The sequence below is a fragment of the Chelonia mydas genome, chromosome 9 (genome assembly GCF_015237465.2).
Source record: "Chelonia mydas isolate rCheMyd1 chromosome 9, rCheMyd1.pri.v2, whole genome shotgun sequence".
Lineage (NCBI taxonomy): Eukaryota > Metazoa > Chordata > Testudines > Cheloniidae > Chelonia > Chelonia mydas.
Genome location: NC_057855.1, coordinates 89,315,380 through 89,330,001, shown reverse-complemented (window position 1 = coordinate 89,330,001; position 14,622 = coordinate 89,315,380). Strand labels below are relative to the sequence as shown.

Genomic DNA, 14,622 nt, shown 5'->3' with positions numbered 1-14,622 from the left:
TCCTTTCTCCTTGAGTAGTCCCATTAAAGTCAATAGGATAACTCGTGGAGCAAGGTGTTACAGAGCATGAAGAGTCTCAGAATCTGGCCCTTATGCTATTATACAAGGGAAAACCAGTAAAGGGAAAAGGTGCAAAGAATATTTCTTATTTAAAATAATGAAAAAGGATTAATCCATGGTGCATTATTTGGAGCACTGAGCTGGTTTAAATGCTAAGAGAACTAGAAATACCCAAAACCCAATAGCTCAGTGTAGCTCAGAAGGTTCCTTCATGGCTAATGATGACATCAAACACAAAATTTGTTTCCTTTATGTCTGATGTGAAGTAGACGTTCTTGAAAATAAGTGTTGAGCTGATATTGTTGCAGTATATCCTTTCATTGAAAATCCTACTGCATCTTTCAACGCGGGCCACTGATCGATTCAACTCAGCAGCTCCTGACAAGTTATTTCTGTTCTAAGAAGTATATTTTATAGTGCACTTAAGATATTTTTTTTTTGTCAGAAAAGCCATGGACTGTTTTCAAATTCATGTAAAGGGAATTCTAAGCTATTTCCTTGTTATTTACTGAGGGAAGCTTCTGGTAGATGAATGAGGACCGCATAACCTATGGACTCCCAAGTAACAGGCATACTCAAGCAGCGCGAGGGCAAAGATTGTGTGGAAAATACATTTTAAAATATATCAAAGCAAATAATAAAGTGTCTTTGAAAGACACCAGTTAATAAATGTGTGACAGAGAATAGACTCTGGTATTCATGGCTCAGGAACACACCCGTGTCTTTGTTTTCATAAGTGGGACAATCAAACTGGTTTCCACATAAAGTTGTCCACGTAAAGCTGTAGTTGTTTAGTTTGTAGGCAAAATGGCCCCATCTGGATGACACCGTATCCTAAATAACTAGATAAAACACAGTACTGTGTGGATATAATACCAATATTTCTTGATGCCTAGGGACAGCTGTGTTTTTATCCTTTGAAACAAACCTTCCTGTTTGCAAGATAATTAAAACACCAATCCAGCAAAGGACTTAAGCACATGTTTAATCTAAGCACGTGAACAGGTTCCTTGGCTTCAGTTTCTTTGTTAAGCATGCACTTTAAGGGATCAGTGCCTAAATCCAGAAACTCCATTCAGCATTTATAGTTTGACTTTCTTTTTGATCCTTAATATTATAGTTGGAGCATCATGATTAATATTCATGGATCTGTGGGTACTTTACAAGTCCATACATGGGGACAAAGGGCAATTAGGATAGGATAAGAAGTGATTAGTTTAGGGCACAACAAGGAAATTTAGGTTAAATATTAGAACTTTATAAATATCCAAACAATTAGACAATGGGACAAGCAGCCACGAGTCACTCTGGAATTACCACCAATGGGGATATTCAAGGCAAGACTTGAAATTCAACTATTGGTGGTACTCTAAGGAGAATATGAAATGCATCTAGTCACAATGCAAGGGGAGATGATAGAATAACTGAAAAGTGGTCCTTTCCAACTCCAAATTCTGTACTCAGCAATCTTTTGTATGTAGCATCACTAGCATTCTGAAATGCTTAGCATTTTCTTACTATTCCTTGTGCATCCTAAATGTTCAATAAAGGAAACAAAACACTGCTTTAGCAACCTTTACATGGAAACTTCCAGGTGCACATATAAAAATAACTTTACTTTTCTGGTAAGTGCATTTACAACCAAGAGTAATAGTAGCAATGCACCCAATTTGTTAACCCTTTTGTGAGCTTCCTGTGGCGTCTCAGTTTTGCTTCCTGAGCTTCCTGTGGCTTCTCAGTTTTTCTTTTCCAATAGATGCAATTTCATAGCTTTTGTACCTGTTGGAATGCTTCACTTTAGAGTGAATGGGGATCTCCATAAGGCTACGTCTACACCACACATGTTGGGTAGGTGTAGCTATACACGGCAGTGAAAAAGCAAGCTCTACGTGTCAAGGCTCTGGCAGAGGGGAGACAGCGGGGAAAGGCTGATGGAGTCTTTCCCTCTAAATGTCACCCTAATTACAAATGAGAGAGGATGTTGAAATTAACAACATGGGAAGGATTCTAATGAGATACTGTTTACATTCTGTATAAGATAATGGCTTGTTCTAAACCACAGAGTTTCTTGAAAGATAATACTAATTTGGATGTTTCATCTACAACCAATGGTATTAACAATATCATGGCACTTGCAAAATTTGCCATTCTCAGCACAGGGAATCCTGCAAATATCATGGTAAAGGTAAACACAATGGTAATGGGTTAACAGGCTCCTCTGTAGCAGTGTTTTCCTACTTGTTACTGTAATAAATCAACACGCACATGTATTGTTTAAAACACTCAGTTTAATCCGTGAAAATATGATAAAGGAGCGATACGAAAACAATGCACTTCAATATTAGTGTTTGTTTTCAAATTTGCAGCTGGTTTAAATTGAAATCCTTTCATTGACTTCATAGGAGCTCAGGCCATATTACGCAATTACTGAGTCTAAAGAACAGCTCACTAGTTCTCTAAAACAATGTTACGCTTAATGGTACACGTATGCCACAAGGCACATGTATTTTAGCTGCAATAAGCACACAGGGAGAAATCCTGGCCCTTTGAAGTCAAGGCGAGTTTTGCCATTGACGGCAATGGAGCCAGGATCTCACCCCAGTCTCTAAGGCATGGGAGAGTTAAATACCTTTTTTACGCAGAAGGACACTGGCATGCTTACGTCCATTTCGGTTTTCCACATGGCAGGTGTAGTTAGCCAGGTCTGCCTCCCAAACAGCATCAAAGGTTAATGTTAATTCCACTTCTTTCTCTCCAAGATGTTCTTTGAGGAGTCTGAAAGGAAGAGTGATGTCTCCTCTTAGTCTGATGGGGACAGGGTGCCCATGAAAAGATCACCATATGCCACACAGTGTACAAAAAGCCACAGGTTGCCTTCCACTTACCCAGCATGGAGGAGACCTGAAAGGCCCCCCAACAGGTGGAGAAGAAATGGGAGGATCATGCAGAGGGAAAGACAGCTATGAGGCCACAATTAAGAGTAAGATGAGGATGTGCCGCAGAAGCAGGATTGCGTACTGTGCTCTGGTGGAAAACCTGCGAAAGCAGGTATGCAGCTCTGTGGAAAGCCAGGGATCTGTGGGATTCTGCTCTGCCCCTTTAATGGGCAGGCCACGTGGAGGATCAAGGATTTGCGGCTCAGTCTTTCACACCTTCTAAGGCACAAAGGGGAAGGGTTTGGGTTGCTGCAATCCTGCAGCAGCAGAATTTTCAGTGAAGTGAATGGGCAGTTCTATGCGGCAACTGGATGGAAGACTGGCCGAAGAGCGTTTTAGGCCAGAGGTATAACGAGTCCTTTCCTTTCACGGAATTGCACTGGTGCTAACGTGTAAAAATCAAACCCAACCAATACAAACAAACCAGATGGGTTTTGCTGATGGCACTGGTGCTGATCAGCTGCTTGTAAAAGACATCTAACGAGGTCGCAACAGGAAATGCAGCGTCGACACAATCAGCTCTGTAGCCAGCGGAGTCACTTCAGCCCTCTTAGCGTATTATTGCATAATACGTGAGAAAACTGTATCAGGAACTCTGCGCAGCACTCACAAATAATGTAATATTGTAATGACTATAGCAGAGCTTGACTGTAGCACAGTGTATAATGCAGTGCACTAAGCATGCTTAAGGGCACATCTTTAATCTAGTTACATCGGGTGTACTGGAACCGCGAAGCCAAGGAAGCATGGGCTGTACAAACCTGCCTGGGATCCTGGTAACTTACGTGGATGGCTTGCCCACGCTGCAGTGGCTTCACTGCTTTGCTACCTGAGCAAGCTAGATCAATGCTAGCTCAGGTATGTCTACAGATGCTGCAATCACAATGGTACAGACACTCTTAAAATAAATTAAAGTTCCCCAAAGAACAAAATCCCTTCCCCGAGGAAGTTACACACTAAAGCCCAAAAGAACAGCAACTGACTTGTTTATCATTTGTATTGCAGAGCCCCCACCCCTGCCAAGGAAAACGCTGACTTTTCATAAAAAAAACAAGATCTGAAAACTTTTGGCTGAAACAAAAATTTTTTGATTTCAGGGTTTTCAATGAAAAGACAAAATTTTCCATGGAAAGTATCTCACTTCATTAAAAAACCCAATTGTTTCTCCCCACTGAAAAACAATTTAGATAGACAATTTTCAACCAGGTACAGGTCAGGATGGGGGCCCTATTGTTCTCAGTGCTAGATTTTCAGAAGAGCTCAGGACCAGATTTTCATGTGCTTGGCACCCATCCTGGGTTCAAATTTTCTCAAGGTAAAGGTATCTGGCAGCTCCCATTGTGACATGGCCAGATCTTCAAAAGAGCTCAGCACCAAACATGCACTCAGCACGCAGAGCACTTTGGGAAATCTGGCAACACATTTTGATGCCTAAATGAGAGTGGACAACTTTTGAAAATCTGATCGAAAGTAAGAGATGGTTTCAGCTGTAACCTCGTGATCTGGAGTTTGAACACTCCCAAAATTTGTGGGTGGTTAGATCCAGGATCCAGATCCTGACTCTTGCAAGGGTCAGGTCCAGAATTTGGATTTGCATCCTGGTTCTGACCACCCCTACACTTTGGATGTGCATCGGGCTTGTGACTCAAATGCCACTCTAAACCACATGTCTACAGTATGTTAATCCCATTCAGTTCTGCCTCTAAAACCAAGAAACCTCATGCAATCTGAGACACACTCTCAGAAACCATACCGGAGGGGGCCACTTCCTTTCTAGTTATACTGTATCTGCACAAGTGCATTGAGAATCAGAACTGCCCCACTCCTAGCATATCTTTGAATTTTGGAAAAGTTTGAATCGCTTCTTTTTGCAAAACTATCTTCAATTCTTGTGTACTTCTGCATTTCCTGGTTCTGGCACAGACTGCAAGGGCTGAAATACTGCAAGAAACGCTGAATTTGCATCATTTCTGGACAGAATGGGAACCTCCAGAGAGAAGCCACTCAGACTGCAGACTCAGATTTTTGCTTGCATTCCATCTGTCTGAATCATTACATGTCCAATCAATTAAGTCCATTTTCCTTATAAATATTCTTTGTATCTGTTGAGATAGTTACCCCTGGCCTGTCTTTCTTCTCTGTTGGTAAACAATATGCTCCCCATTTTGGTCCACAAATCGCGCCTCAGGGAAGGAAGAAAACAGCTCACAGAGAAGATATCTGGGGGCATTAATCAGAAGCACTTCATGAGTTTTCAGGGGTTCCCAGGCTTAGATTTATTATAATGAGCAAATCTTACACACAGTGACAATTATAAAGATAGTTCAAAATTATGATAAAATAAACTATTATTCCAAATCCATTTAAAATTAAAGTACCAGTCATTCCCCCTACACTTAAATAATGCAGAATCATCTAAAAAGAGCTCTCTTAAAAAAAAGGATTTGCACTTGGACTGAGAATCATTGTCACTTATCCTGTTGCTAATTAAAATGGCAGAGAAATAAACTCAGTAGAAAGGGACCTAATCATGGAAATGAGAAGAGACACTTAAATATTGTGGTGGGCTGGGGTAAAGGCAGCAAACTGCAGGAAGTTCCTAATGGGGTTAGACCTTTCATTTGCTTTTTACCCGCAGAACAGAGCTCATGACAAATTCCTGTAAATGTGTTACATACGAACACAGAATATTACAAGATGTGCAATCTCTAAGGGGCTGCATTTTGTAACTGATCCTGTGAATGGACAGAGCCATGTTTTCTGGGAAGTACAGAAGAATTTTAACAAACTCAGGCCCTGAACCTGCAAAGGGATCCACATACACAGGGAGAAACCCTGGTCCCATTGAAGTCAGTGGGATTTTTGCCATTGACTTCACCCAGGGATCCAAATTCCCATGCAGCAACTTGAGATACAATGTCTTAGATGCAGATCACTACAGTCACTCTCATTGATGTTAGACACATAAGTGTACATACAGGTGGCTCTCTTTGCAGGATTAGGGCCTTCATTAATCAACATGTGATCTACAGCCACATCTGTAGGCGAACTCCCGCCCTGTGATGTACACTTCTCATAAATAGCCAAGGATCTGGGCCACTACTTCTAACAGGCACAAAACCCATACTTGTTCCCTCAAGAAAGATAGATTGTAGATGAAAGGACACATACGTAGACACCTCCAAACAGAAGCCATTGAACTAACAAGCTGTATGGTGGGCTTCATCGCTCAATCACTCCCCACCTCATTCCCCGTTCTTTGCCTGTATATTGTCTTTTAAGATTGGAAGCTCTTCAGGGGAGGGTCATCATCTTCCTACTTGTCTATAAAGCACTCAAGGGTATCGTTCTGTAATGGGTCCTGACGCAGTGAAGCTGAGACAGCATGGGCTTCAGTGTAAGTTGTACAAACCTGCCTGGGCTGGAACCAATGACTTGAGTGGCTAGCTTATGCTGAAGCGTGTGCTGCTGTGGTTCACTGCTCCGGTTCCTGAGCTAGCTAGATTAATGCTAGCTCAGGCATGTCTACACGAGCTGCATACACATCCTGTGACTGCAGTGTGGCCACACCCTAACATGCTAGATAAATAGCTATAGCAATTTTGCTTTCTTACATCTCGTAGTGGAATAGAAGCTTCACGTATTCTTGGAGCATTCTGCACCTGCTAATTGACTTGTGTGGGCGAGAGTGCAGAGAGCGAGATAAATCAGTGAGGGAAAATGAGGCTTTCAATTTAAAATGTCCCCATTCACATCTTTTCATGCATTGAATAGGAATTAAATTATTTCCATTTTAAAAACTGAGAAGCTTCTTGTGGGGGAAAAAAAAAAGACAAATATATTTTCCAAGACAAGCATTATAAGGGATTTGTAAACTGTTTTATGGTGTTGCATGAGGACAAAAATATTAGCAATTTATAGGGTGACTTGTAAAGTAAGATTTATAGTGGACAATATTTCTCTGCTGTGGCAAAGGAATAGAACTGAAATTCACTGAGAACTCCTTTGATAATCAGATGCAATTCACAACTCTGCAGGCAGGCTTAAAGACTTGTTATTCCTTGTTTAATAGCACTGGTTCAATTTCCATGACATTTTTATTACTGTGTGGAAATCCCAACCCTGGGCAAGAAGAACATGGGTAAGGTCTCAACCCCCCGACACTTCCCTACAGTTTTCTATCCTTTGGTGAATTTAATTCAAGGGGAAGGCAAGTGAGGGAAGTAGGAGAAGGCCCTTCTCACTTAGAAAAAGAAGACCTTGCCTTTGATTTGCCCCTGCAATGCTAATCACTACCTCACGGTGATCAGACCTCACCGTCTTTGTCATGCCATCTCACAACCCCTTGATAAATCACTCCAGACCCAGTTCTACAGCCATTACCCAAGCTGAATAGCCATCACACATGCACATAGTCCCATGGATATGACTTCAAAAGGAATATATCTGAGTACACATTGTAGTGATCTCCTAAGAAAGCACAGATTAATTCACAGTCAATTATCAATATTAGAGGTGGAAATGTATCATAGATTCTCTGGACTGCCACATGACTGTGTACAAAAGACCTCACCAGCTATATTAAATTCTCTTCAGAACAGAAGGGAGTAGCTTAAATCTTGTGTAAAGGAAAATATCTGAAGTAGCCTGGGAAGACTCAGATTAAGTTTGAAAAGTGAAGGGATGGACTTCTAACCTTCTCTTAGATATAAAGTAGAGATACAGCTTTAGACTCTTAGCAACAGAAAAATGCCTGGAGACTCATTGGTCCGATTGCATCAATGCCCAGTTACTGCAAGTTTATCTCAGCATTTAAAGGGACACACCTATGGCTGCTGCATCGACAGCAGAATGGTAGGAAAAGTGTCAAATAGACAGGGCCCACCATTGCTAATCAATTTCTAAGCATCAGTTGCATATCTTTTATCTTGGAAAAGATCAATAACAATGACTGGATGGAAGATATGGGTAGGCTTGCAGTGCTGCTAACATGACAGCAGTGTTTAGTGTTGAATTTAGAGGGCATGGTCAATCTGAGATGTAGACAACAGTGGTCACCATGAGAAAGTCAACTTTTGTAAACAGTTATCATGTGGTTGCTGTGGTTATTTCCAAATCAAAGAAAAGGCGTGAAATCTGGCACCTAAAATAACAGCATTGGACCTGTTGGCAAGTGCTGAGATTTTAAGGCTGACCATGGTCTATAAAAGCAAGAGGGGATATATGGTGCTGTTAGATGTACTGAAGAGAAGACACACTTGAATTGCAATGAGTTTATACACTGAGTTAAAGGATTTTAATTGGGGGAAAATGTGCAATTAGTTAAGAGGAACAATTAGATGGGGCAACGGAACACAACTGCAACTTAACCTTCAATTCAATCAAAGAAGTCAAGAATGCACCAGATAAAGACACCAATTGTAATCTGTGCTAAGGGCTCACTGCTAGTTTAATGCCATCCCCGACCTGCCCTCTGGAGTGGAGTGCATGCTGGGCAGCAGGAGGGAGCACGGTCAGATCATGCTTGCCTCCAAGAATTTCTGGCAAGTGTGAACGGATGCGTGGCAGCCAACTTTGACTCCCATGTTCCCCTGCGGCACTGGGCAGAGATCCGCTGTGGCTGGGAACTAGCCCAATGTACTTCTACTGAAAGATATTGCGACTCATGGGGTAAAGTCTACGCCCATGCAGTCTATGCAGTTCTCAAAGAAGTCAGTGGAAGAGGCATGCATGTAATTTGGGGCAGAACTGGGGACTGAGTTTGGAATCAAGAGATGTTCCAGGGGAGTGACAAAAATCATTCTGTTGCTATAAAGGAACTTCCATATGAAGAGTTTTTAAAATGCTCATTAATACAGGTGGCAGTTTGCTAGAATTTTATATTGGCAGTCATTAGATAGCACAGCAACTGTGCAACAAAAACCCTTCTTACTTTTTGTGAGGAATCTTACATGTGACTAAGGGGCAATTTTGGGTCAGTTATTTTGGATTTCTTTGATAATTTGCAGTTAAAGATGGGTCTTAAACAGGTAAGAGGTGGAAGATGTGAAAAGAACCTGGGTTGTTTTAGTACTTTTATTCATCATTTGTCAAGGAGAACTGGGAACACCAGTGAGCTGGGCAAACATAGAGGAAGATGTAAGTCCTACTCAAGAAGCTTTTAGTCAGGGAATTATTAATGAGGGATGACAAGGGAATACAGTTAAGTACAAATTCCATGAACTACGAGGTTCATTTGGACTCATACAAATTAACGGAGACACGTATTATGAAGGATTCTTTTCATTAAAACTTTTACAACAAGCAATGGTCAGCAATCTGAATGTCTGATGACACAAAAAAGGCACAAGATGGGTAACAAACACCTCATGATTACTTGTTTCTCTGCAGAAAGGAACACATACACACATAGAGAAGGCACTGGTTAAGTTATGTGCACTGTACATAGCTCTATGCTGGTTGGGCAAGTAGAAGAGAAACAGTGTGGAAATCTCTGGCAGGTGGCCATCCATCTTTAGGATTAACATCGATACTGAAAATAACATTAATTTCCCAAGAGCATCCACTTGGGGCAAATGTAGTGGACAATATCATTATAGTTAAAGGCCAAAAACAACCCCCAGGACATTCAGAAGCATGTCAGCGGTAGCCTAGGGAATTTGGTGACATATCCTCAGAACACATGAATAGCCACACTGTCTTTAGAGTATAATCAGAAGCAATGAGCTAATGTTGCACTGGTTCACAGCCATCCATCACTTTTTAGACAAGAAAATCATTTTCAGTTCAAATTAAAAAGGTGTTAAAAACATTCTCTGTTGGGCCATACCATTTTCTTAGCAGTAAAATAAATACTCCAAACAGTACCTGATTTCCCCTTCTCTAATGTGACCTTCTAGTTCTTCAATGAATTTTTCCCCTCTCATCCAGTAGATCATGGGGCCCGATTCTCCACTGAATCCAAAGAATGCTTTGCAGGCAATGCTTAGTGGGTTACCTGAGGATAACATACAGAGAGGCGGTTAGACAAATAAGCATGGATGTCAGTGAAGGAAAATAACTGTGAAAATTCTATTGCTAAAAGCTTTCAATAAAGTTCTTTGTAAAAGACTATAAGGAAAAATAGCCATGAGGCATGAAGGGAAATTTCCGTGTGAACTAAAATGTGCAGTGGATAGTAGTGATATAAAACTCTGATGTTATCCATCATTTAAATGTTCTCAGAATGGTATCACACGGACAGTGAGATGGCAGCTACTAGAAATGGTCATAGTGGAAGTCACGTTGGGTTAGTTGCTAAAGGTTCTCAGTTCTATTCCAAAATTGGCCAGTATCACGAGGCAGTAGGAAAGTCACTAAATCGGTGTGCTTCTGTCTACCCTTCTGTAAAATGGGTGTAATAATTCCTACTTCACATGTGTACTGTTCATAAAGCATTTAAAGTCCCTGAAGTAAAGGTTGTGTGTAACGGCAAGGGTGCAACAACAGGAGCAATGGTCATATCAATCAGATTTGTGAAAAATGATTAAACCTTAAATGACTGATCAGGTAATAAAGTAAAGAAGCCTCTTTCCCCATTCTCTCAAATTTTTTTTTAAAAAGGAATAAAACAAAACACAGATGTCCTGCTGCCTCTCTTTTCTCTCCAAGGAATCAGCTTCTAGATAAGCTTTCATTGAGAGATGACTTTTAGCTGTACTAGATAGCCAAAAGAATCATTCAGCGTTTGCTTTGCCAGGCCCGATGGTTGCTTGCCTGCCAGTTGTAGTTGTAGCTGAAGCAGCCATAGCTTCAGTGAATTTTGGGGAATCGTGCCCATTCCCCGAGTATGCAAATATAGCTGTTGGATCTCTTTCTGTGTGCATATGTCACGGATGTTGCTGAAGAGGGTCTGGTGTCCCGAGCGCCAAAGAAAGAAGAAGGGCAATTGGAGCTTGAGCTGATGTCAATGAAAAAGACTTTCAACTGGAATTGGATCAAGACCACTGGAAAATGGACTAAATTATATTTAGAAGAACTGTCTGATTGTGCCAGCCATGCTAGTAGTTGAGGGTTTTTACACTGAAACAGAATGGGCACCTCACTCTTTTAGAGCCCAACCCTGAGAAACTTTAAAGGAGTTGGAGTTCCATAAAATGCTAAATACTCAGCGTCTGAAAATTAGGACCCTCTAAGTTGTTTCAAGTTGGGCTTACAAAAGCACGAGTCACTTTAGGGTACAGTGAGGGAAAGAAAATCTGCAGATCTTGTCTGACAAAAAGACTGTTTCTCCAGAAAATAATGAGAGGAAAAAATGGAAAGGAAAAAGGAATGTGTATCATGAAAGTGTGCTAAACAAGGTTTCATGAAAATTGTCACTATTTACTGTTAGTATGTTTATTATTTGTAGTTACCCCCAGAACATATTGATATCTATAAATAACGATGACATACTGATAGCTTGATGTATAGATTATATATCTACATTCATTCACACACTCCTACAATACTGATTAATGTCATAACAAAGAGACATAAAGGATCAATGAATCAACAGTCAAACAATATGTATCCAAATGTAGAACTGCTCAGCCTCACTCACTACAAGACAGTATCATGGGAAATGATTCTATGAAATATTCTGGACCAATCTGCATTCTCACATAGGAACCAATTCTGTGAGGTGCTGACGAGTGTCCTTAACTGATGTGACTGAGAATTAGTCCTCCAGCTATATACATTTTGCAATGTCTATAGATGGCCAATGCCAGGTGTAAGTTCTTATTGTGCTGTTTGCCCAGCAGTCATGATGCACATCAATTTAAGTGATTCCTGGCATGCGGGTGTTCAATTCAGGTTTGACTTGAATGGAAAATGACAATTAGAGCAATGTGAAAAAAGGAAAAGGCTAGATGTGGTCTATCAAAAATGACAGTATTTGCCCCTTACTTGGCACACTGTGCTGGCCATTAAGTATTGCTAGAACAGTTTCTTACAGGATGTTTTTTGTTCACTAATCCAGCAGATTCTCGCAGAATCAAATGAAAGAAGCAAAAACATTCTGAAGAGATGTCTAATTTCTATAACTGCAAAGTAAATGCCCAGAGAATTGCATGTAGTTATTCACATTAGGTATCACACAAAAGAGTTAACATTTTAACCACATTTAAAAGTCTCTTGCATCATTTAATTAAAAATCAAAGTTCCAAAGAGTTTGTGGGATTCTACAATTGCCTCAATTGTCAATGAGTTCAATTTAAATCCGATAGACATTTTTTTAAATTAAAACACTTTGGTTAAAACTCGGGGAGTGATTAGAGGGATTACTAATGAAGTCAACATTTAATGGAGCATTTTAAGTCACAGTGAGGAAAGAGTAGAAAAGACTGTTAGATATTATTAATTCTCCTTTTTTTACCTGGGGTCACCTTGTTCCATTAAAGCCTCTGCTTCCAAGCAGAAGTCTCTGCTTTTGCTTTCTTCCCCATCTCTGTCAATCAGACATGCTTGTTGTAAACTCCCAGCTGATAAGGCACAACTGCTGGCAACTGGAACTTTTGATAGCCAAATCTTATTGTAAATTTTCATATGACTATTTTCACAATAAATGAATAAGAATTCTTCAGTACATTTTACCATTTCCCCTTGCATTTCATTTTTCAAAAGAGAATTCCAACTAAAAACAGTTAGCCAAATCCTGCCGGCCCTTACTGAAGTGATTTCATGGGATGTCTTGGCTAAGGACTGAGAAAGGGTTTGCAGTAGAATATTGCTCTGTGTGATTTTGAACATGCTTACTGGGGGCCTGGCATATTGTGAAAGTAAATGGCATATTCTGTATCGCATCTCGTCTTGAATATTACACCCCCCATTATTAAACACCCCCCATCATTAAACAAATGATGCTTAAAATAACTCTGCAAAAAGAGTTTGATCGTTTAAAAACTGAAATATCATGGTTAAACGAATGGCTCGGAGACTGGTACACAAAAACAAAAGCTGTATATAGATCACAGGATCCAACTAATGTACACAGGCATATCGATTTATCTGTTGGCAGGTAGCTTATTTTCTACCTCTTTATACTGGTTGCTATTTGCACTTGTAAGAGCACTCATTTAGTCTCTCCTGGCTAACTTCTGTTAGTGATTGTAACCAGGCCAGATGCCTCTCATGTGCCCCCTTGTGGCTTACCATCATGCTACAGGCAGCCTTCCTCAGTTTCCCCTCTTGGACTGTTCAATAAACTAAAGAAACCTCAACCACTTTTGTCCTCTCCCATCCTTCTTTGGGTCCTGTTTTATTAAATCAACAAACATTCAAAATAAAGTTTTCCAGTGCATCCAAACGTCTACACAAAACAAAGGCATCTCTTCTTCCTGTCTGGGACCTTTCCTGTTTTGGCGTGCCCTACCTGGCTGAAGTCTTAGTCCTAACTCCCATTACTCTCCCTAGATCCTGCTCATTCCTAGCAGTCTCTAATCCCTGAGCATCCCCTCCTTCATTGCAGCCTCCTGCTGCTCTTTACAGGGCAATCACCCTGCTCTCTTCCAGGTGTGGCTCAGGCTGTAACCAGGATTGGCTAGCCCCAGCCCTCCAGTCCTTAAGGCTGAGGCCTCCTGTTACAGTGATCTTTTCCTCCAGTGGATAGGGCTTAAATGTCTCTCTCCAAATTGCCTGATCCAAGGCCCACTAATGTTAATGAGGCTCCTTGTCATCATTTTCCTTTGGTCAAAAACTCAAAAGTTTGAAACACTGGGATTTCCCGATTCTTGTACGTTCATTCCACTTTACACATGCCATCTTTGGAAGGACTCTCATCCCTACTGCTTCCAGCCTTCTGATGTCTCTTGAATTTAATGCAGCTGTTTCCAGACCATAGAGTAATACTGTTAGTATTTTCACGTTGGGATCCGACATAAAATTTTTATCAGTCCATCATTTAATCAGATTAAGTGCAGCATATGTCACTAAAGCACATCTCCTTAAACCTCGCCCTTGATGGACCTGTCGGATCTGAACAGACTTCTTAGGTACACGCAAGATTTTACTTGTTCTGTGACTTCACCTCTGCTGCACAGTGACAGGTCAGAGGAATGAAAGGTAACGATGATATAATCAACTTCCCGCCTCAAATCTCACAAACCCATTCTGATTTCCCACCCCAAATAGTTGCTACATCGGGTGGGTCTATCAGTGTAGCTGGCTGGGTTCTATCTCTGGTTCTTGCCCTGAATTTGCAGGATGAGCTCAGGCAAGCCACAACCCTGCTGTGCTTCAATTTATCCATCTCTAAAATGGAGGTAATACCTACTTCATAAGGGTGTCAAGAGGCTTAATATTGTTAATAAAGTCCTTTTGAGATCCTTGGATGAAAGGTGCTCCATCTGTGTCAGTCGTTATGACATTTATTTAAAGTGATAGAGTTCTGTCTTCCCTTGCTAGTTATGTAATCCTACCTCAGTCCAATATAACTAGGAAGATGAGAGTAGAGGGGCTGTGGAGAAAAGAGACTAGACCCCAGAGAGGCCATGCATGGATGCTCAGAGCTGTTGGAAAGCAAGCTATATTTCTTTGGTGCCAATGGATGGATTCAGGTCTCTATATATTGGCGCTCAAGTTTGAAAATGTAGGTTGATGGCACTCT

General features: G+C 40.8%; 1 protein-coding gene across 4 annotated transcripts in view; it reads right to left on the bottom strand.

Annotated features, from left to right (window-relative positions):
• The window catches only part of IL1RAPL2 (interleukin 1 receptor accessory protein like 2), a 544,020-nt gene that overhangs the window by 20,679 nt on the left and 508,719 nt on the right, over positions 1 to 14,622 (bottom strand). For all 4 annotated transcript variants that reach the window (XM_037909234.2, XM_043522683.1, XM_043522684.1 and 1 more), the window contains 2 exons: positions 9,864 to 9,993; positions 2,690 to 2,835 (listed from right to left, as the gene is read on the bottom strand). In XM_037909234.2, coding sequence (XP_037765162.1) covers positions 2,690 to 2,835; positions 9,864 to 9,993 — 276 coding nt within the window. The remainder of the gene's footprint in view (positions 1 to 2,689; positions 2,836 to 9,863; positions 9,994 to 14,622) is intronic.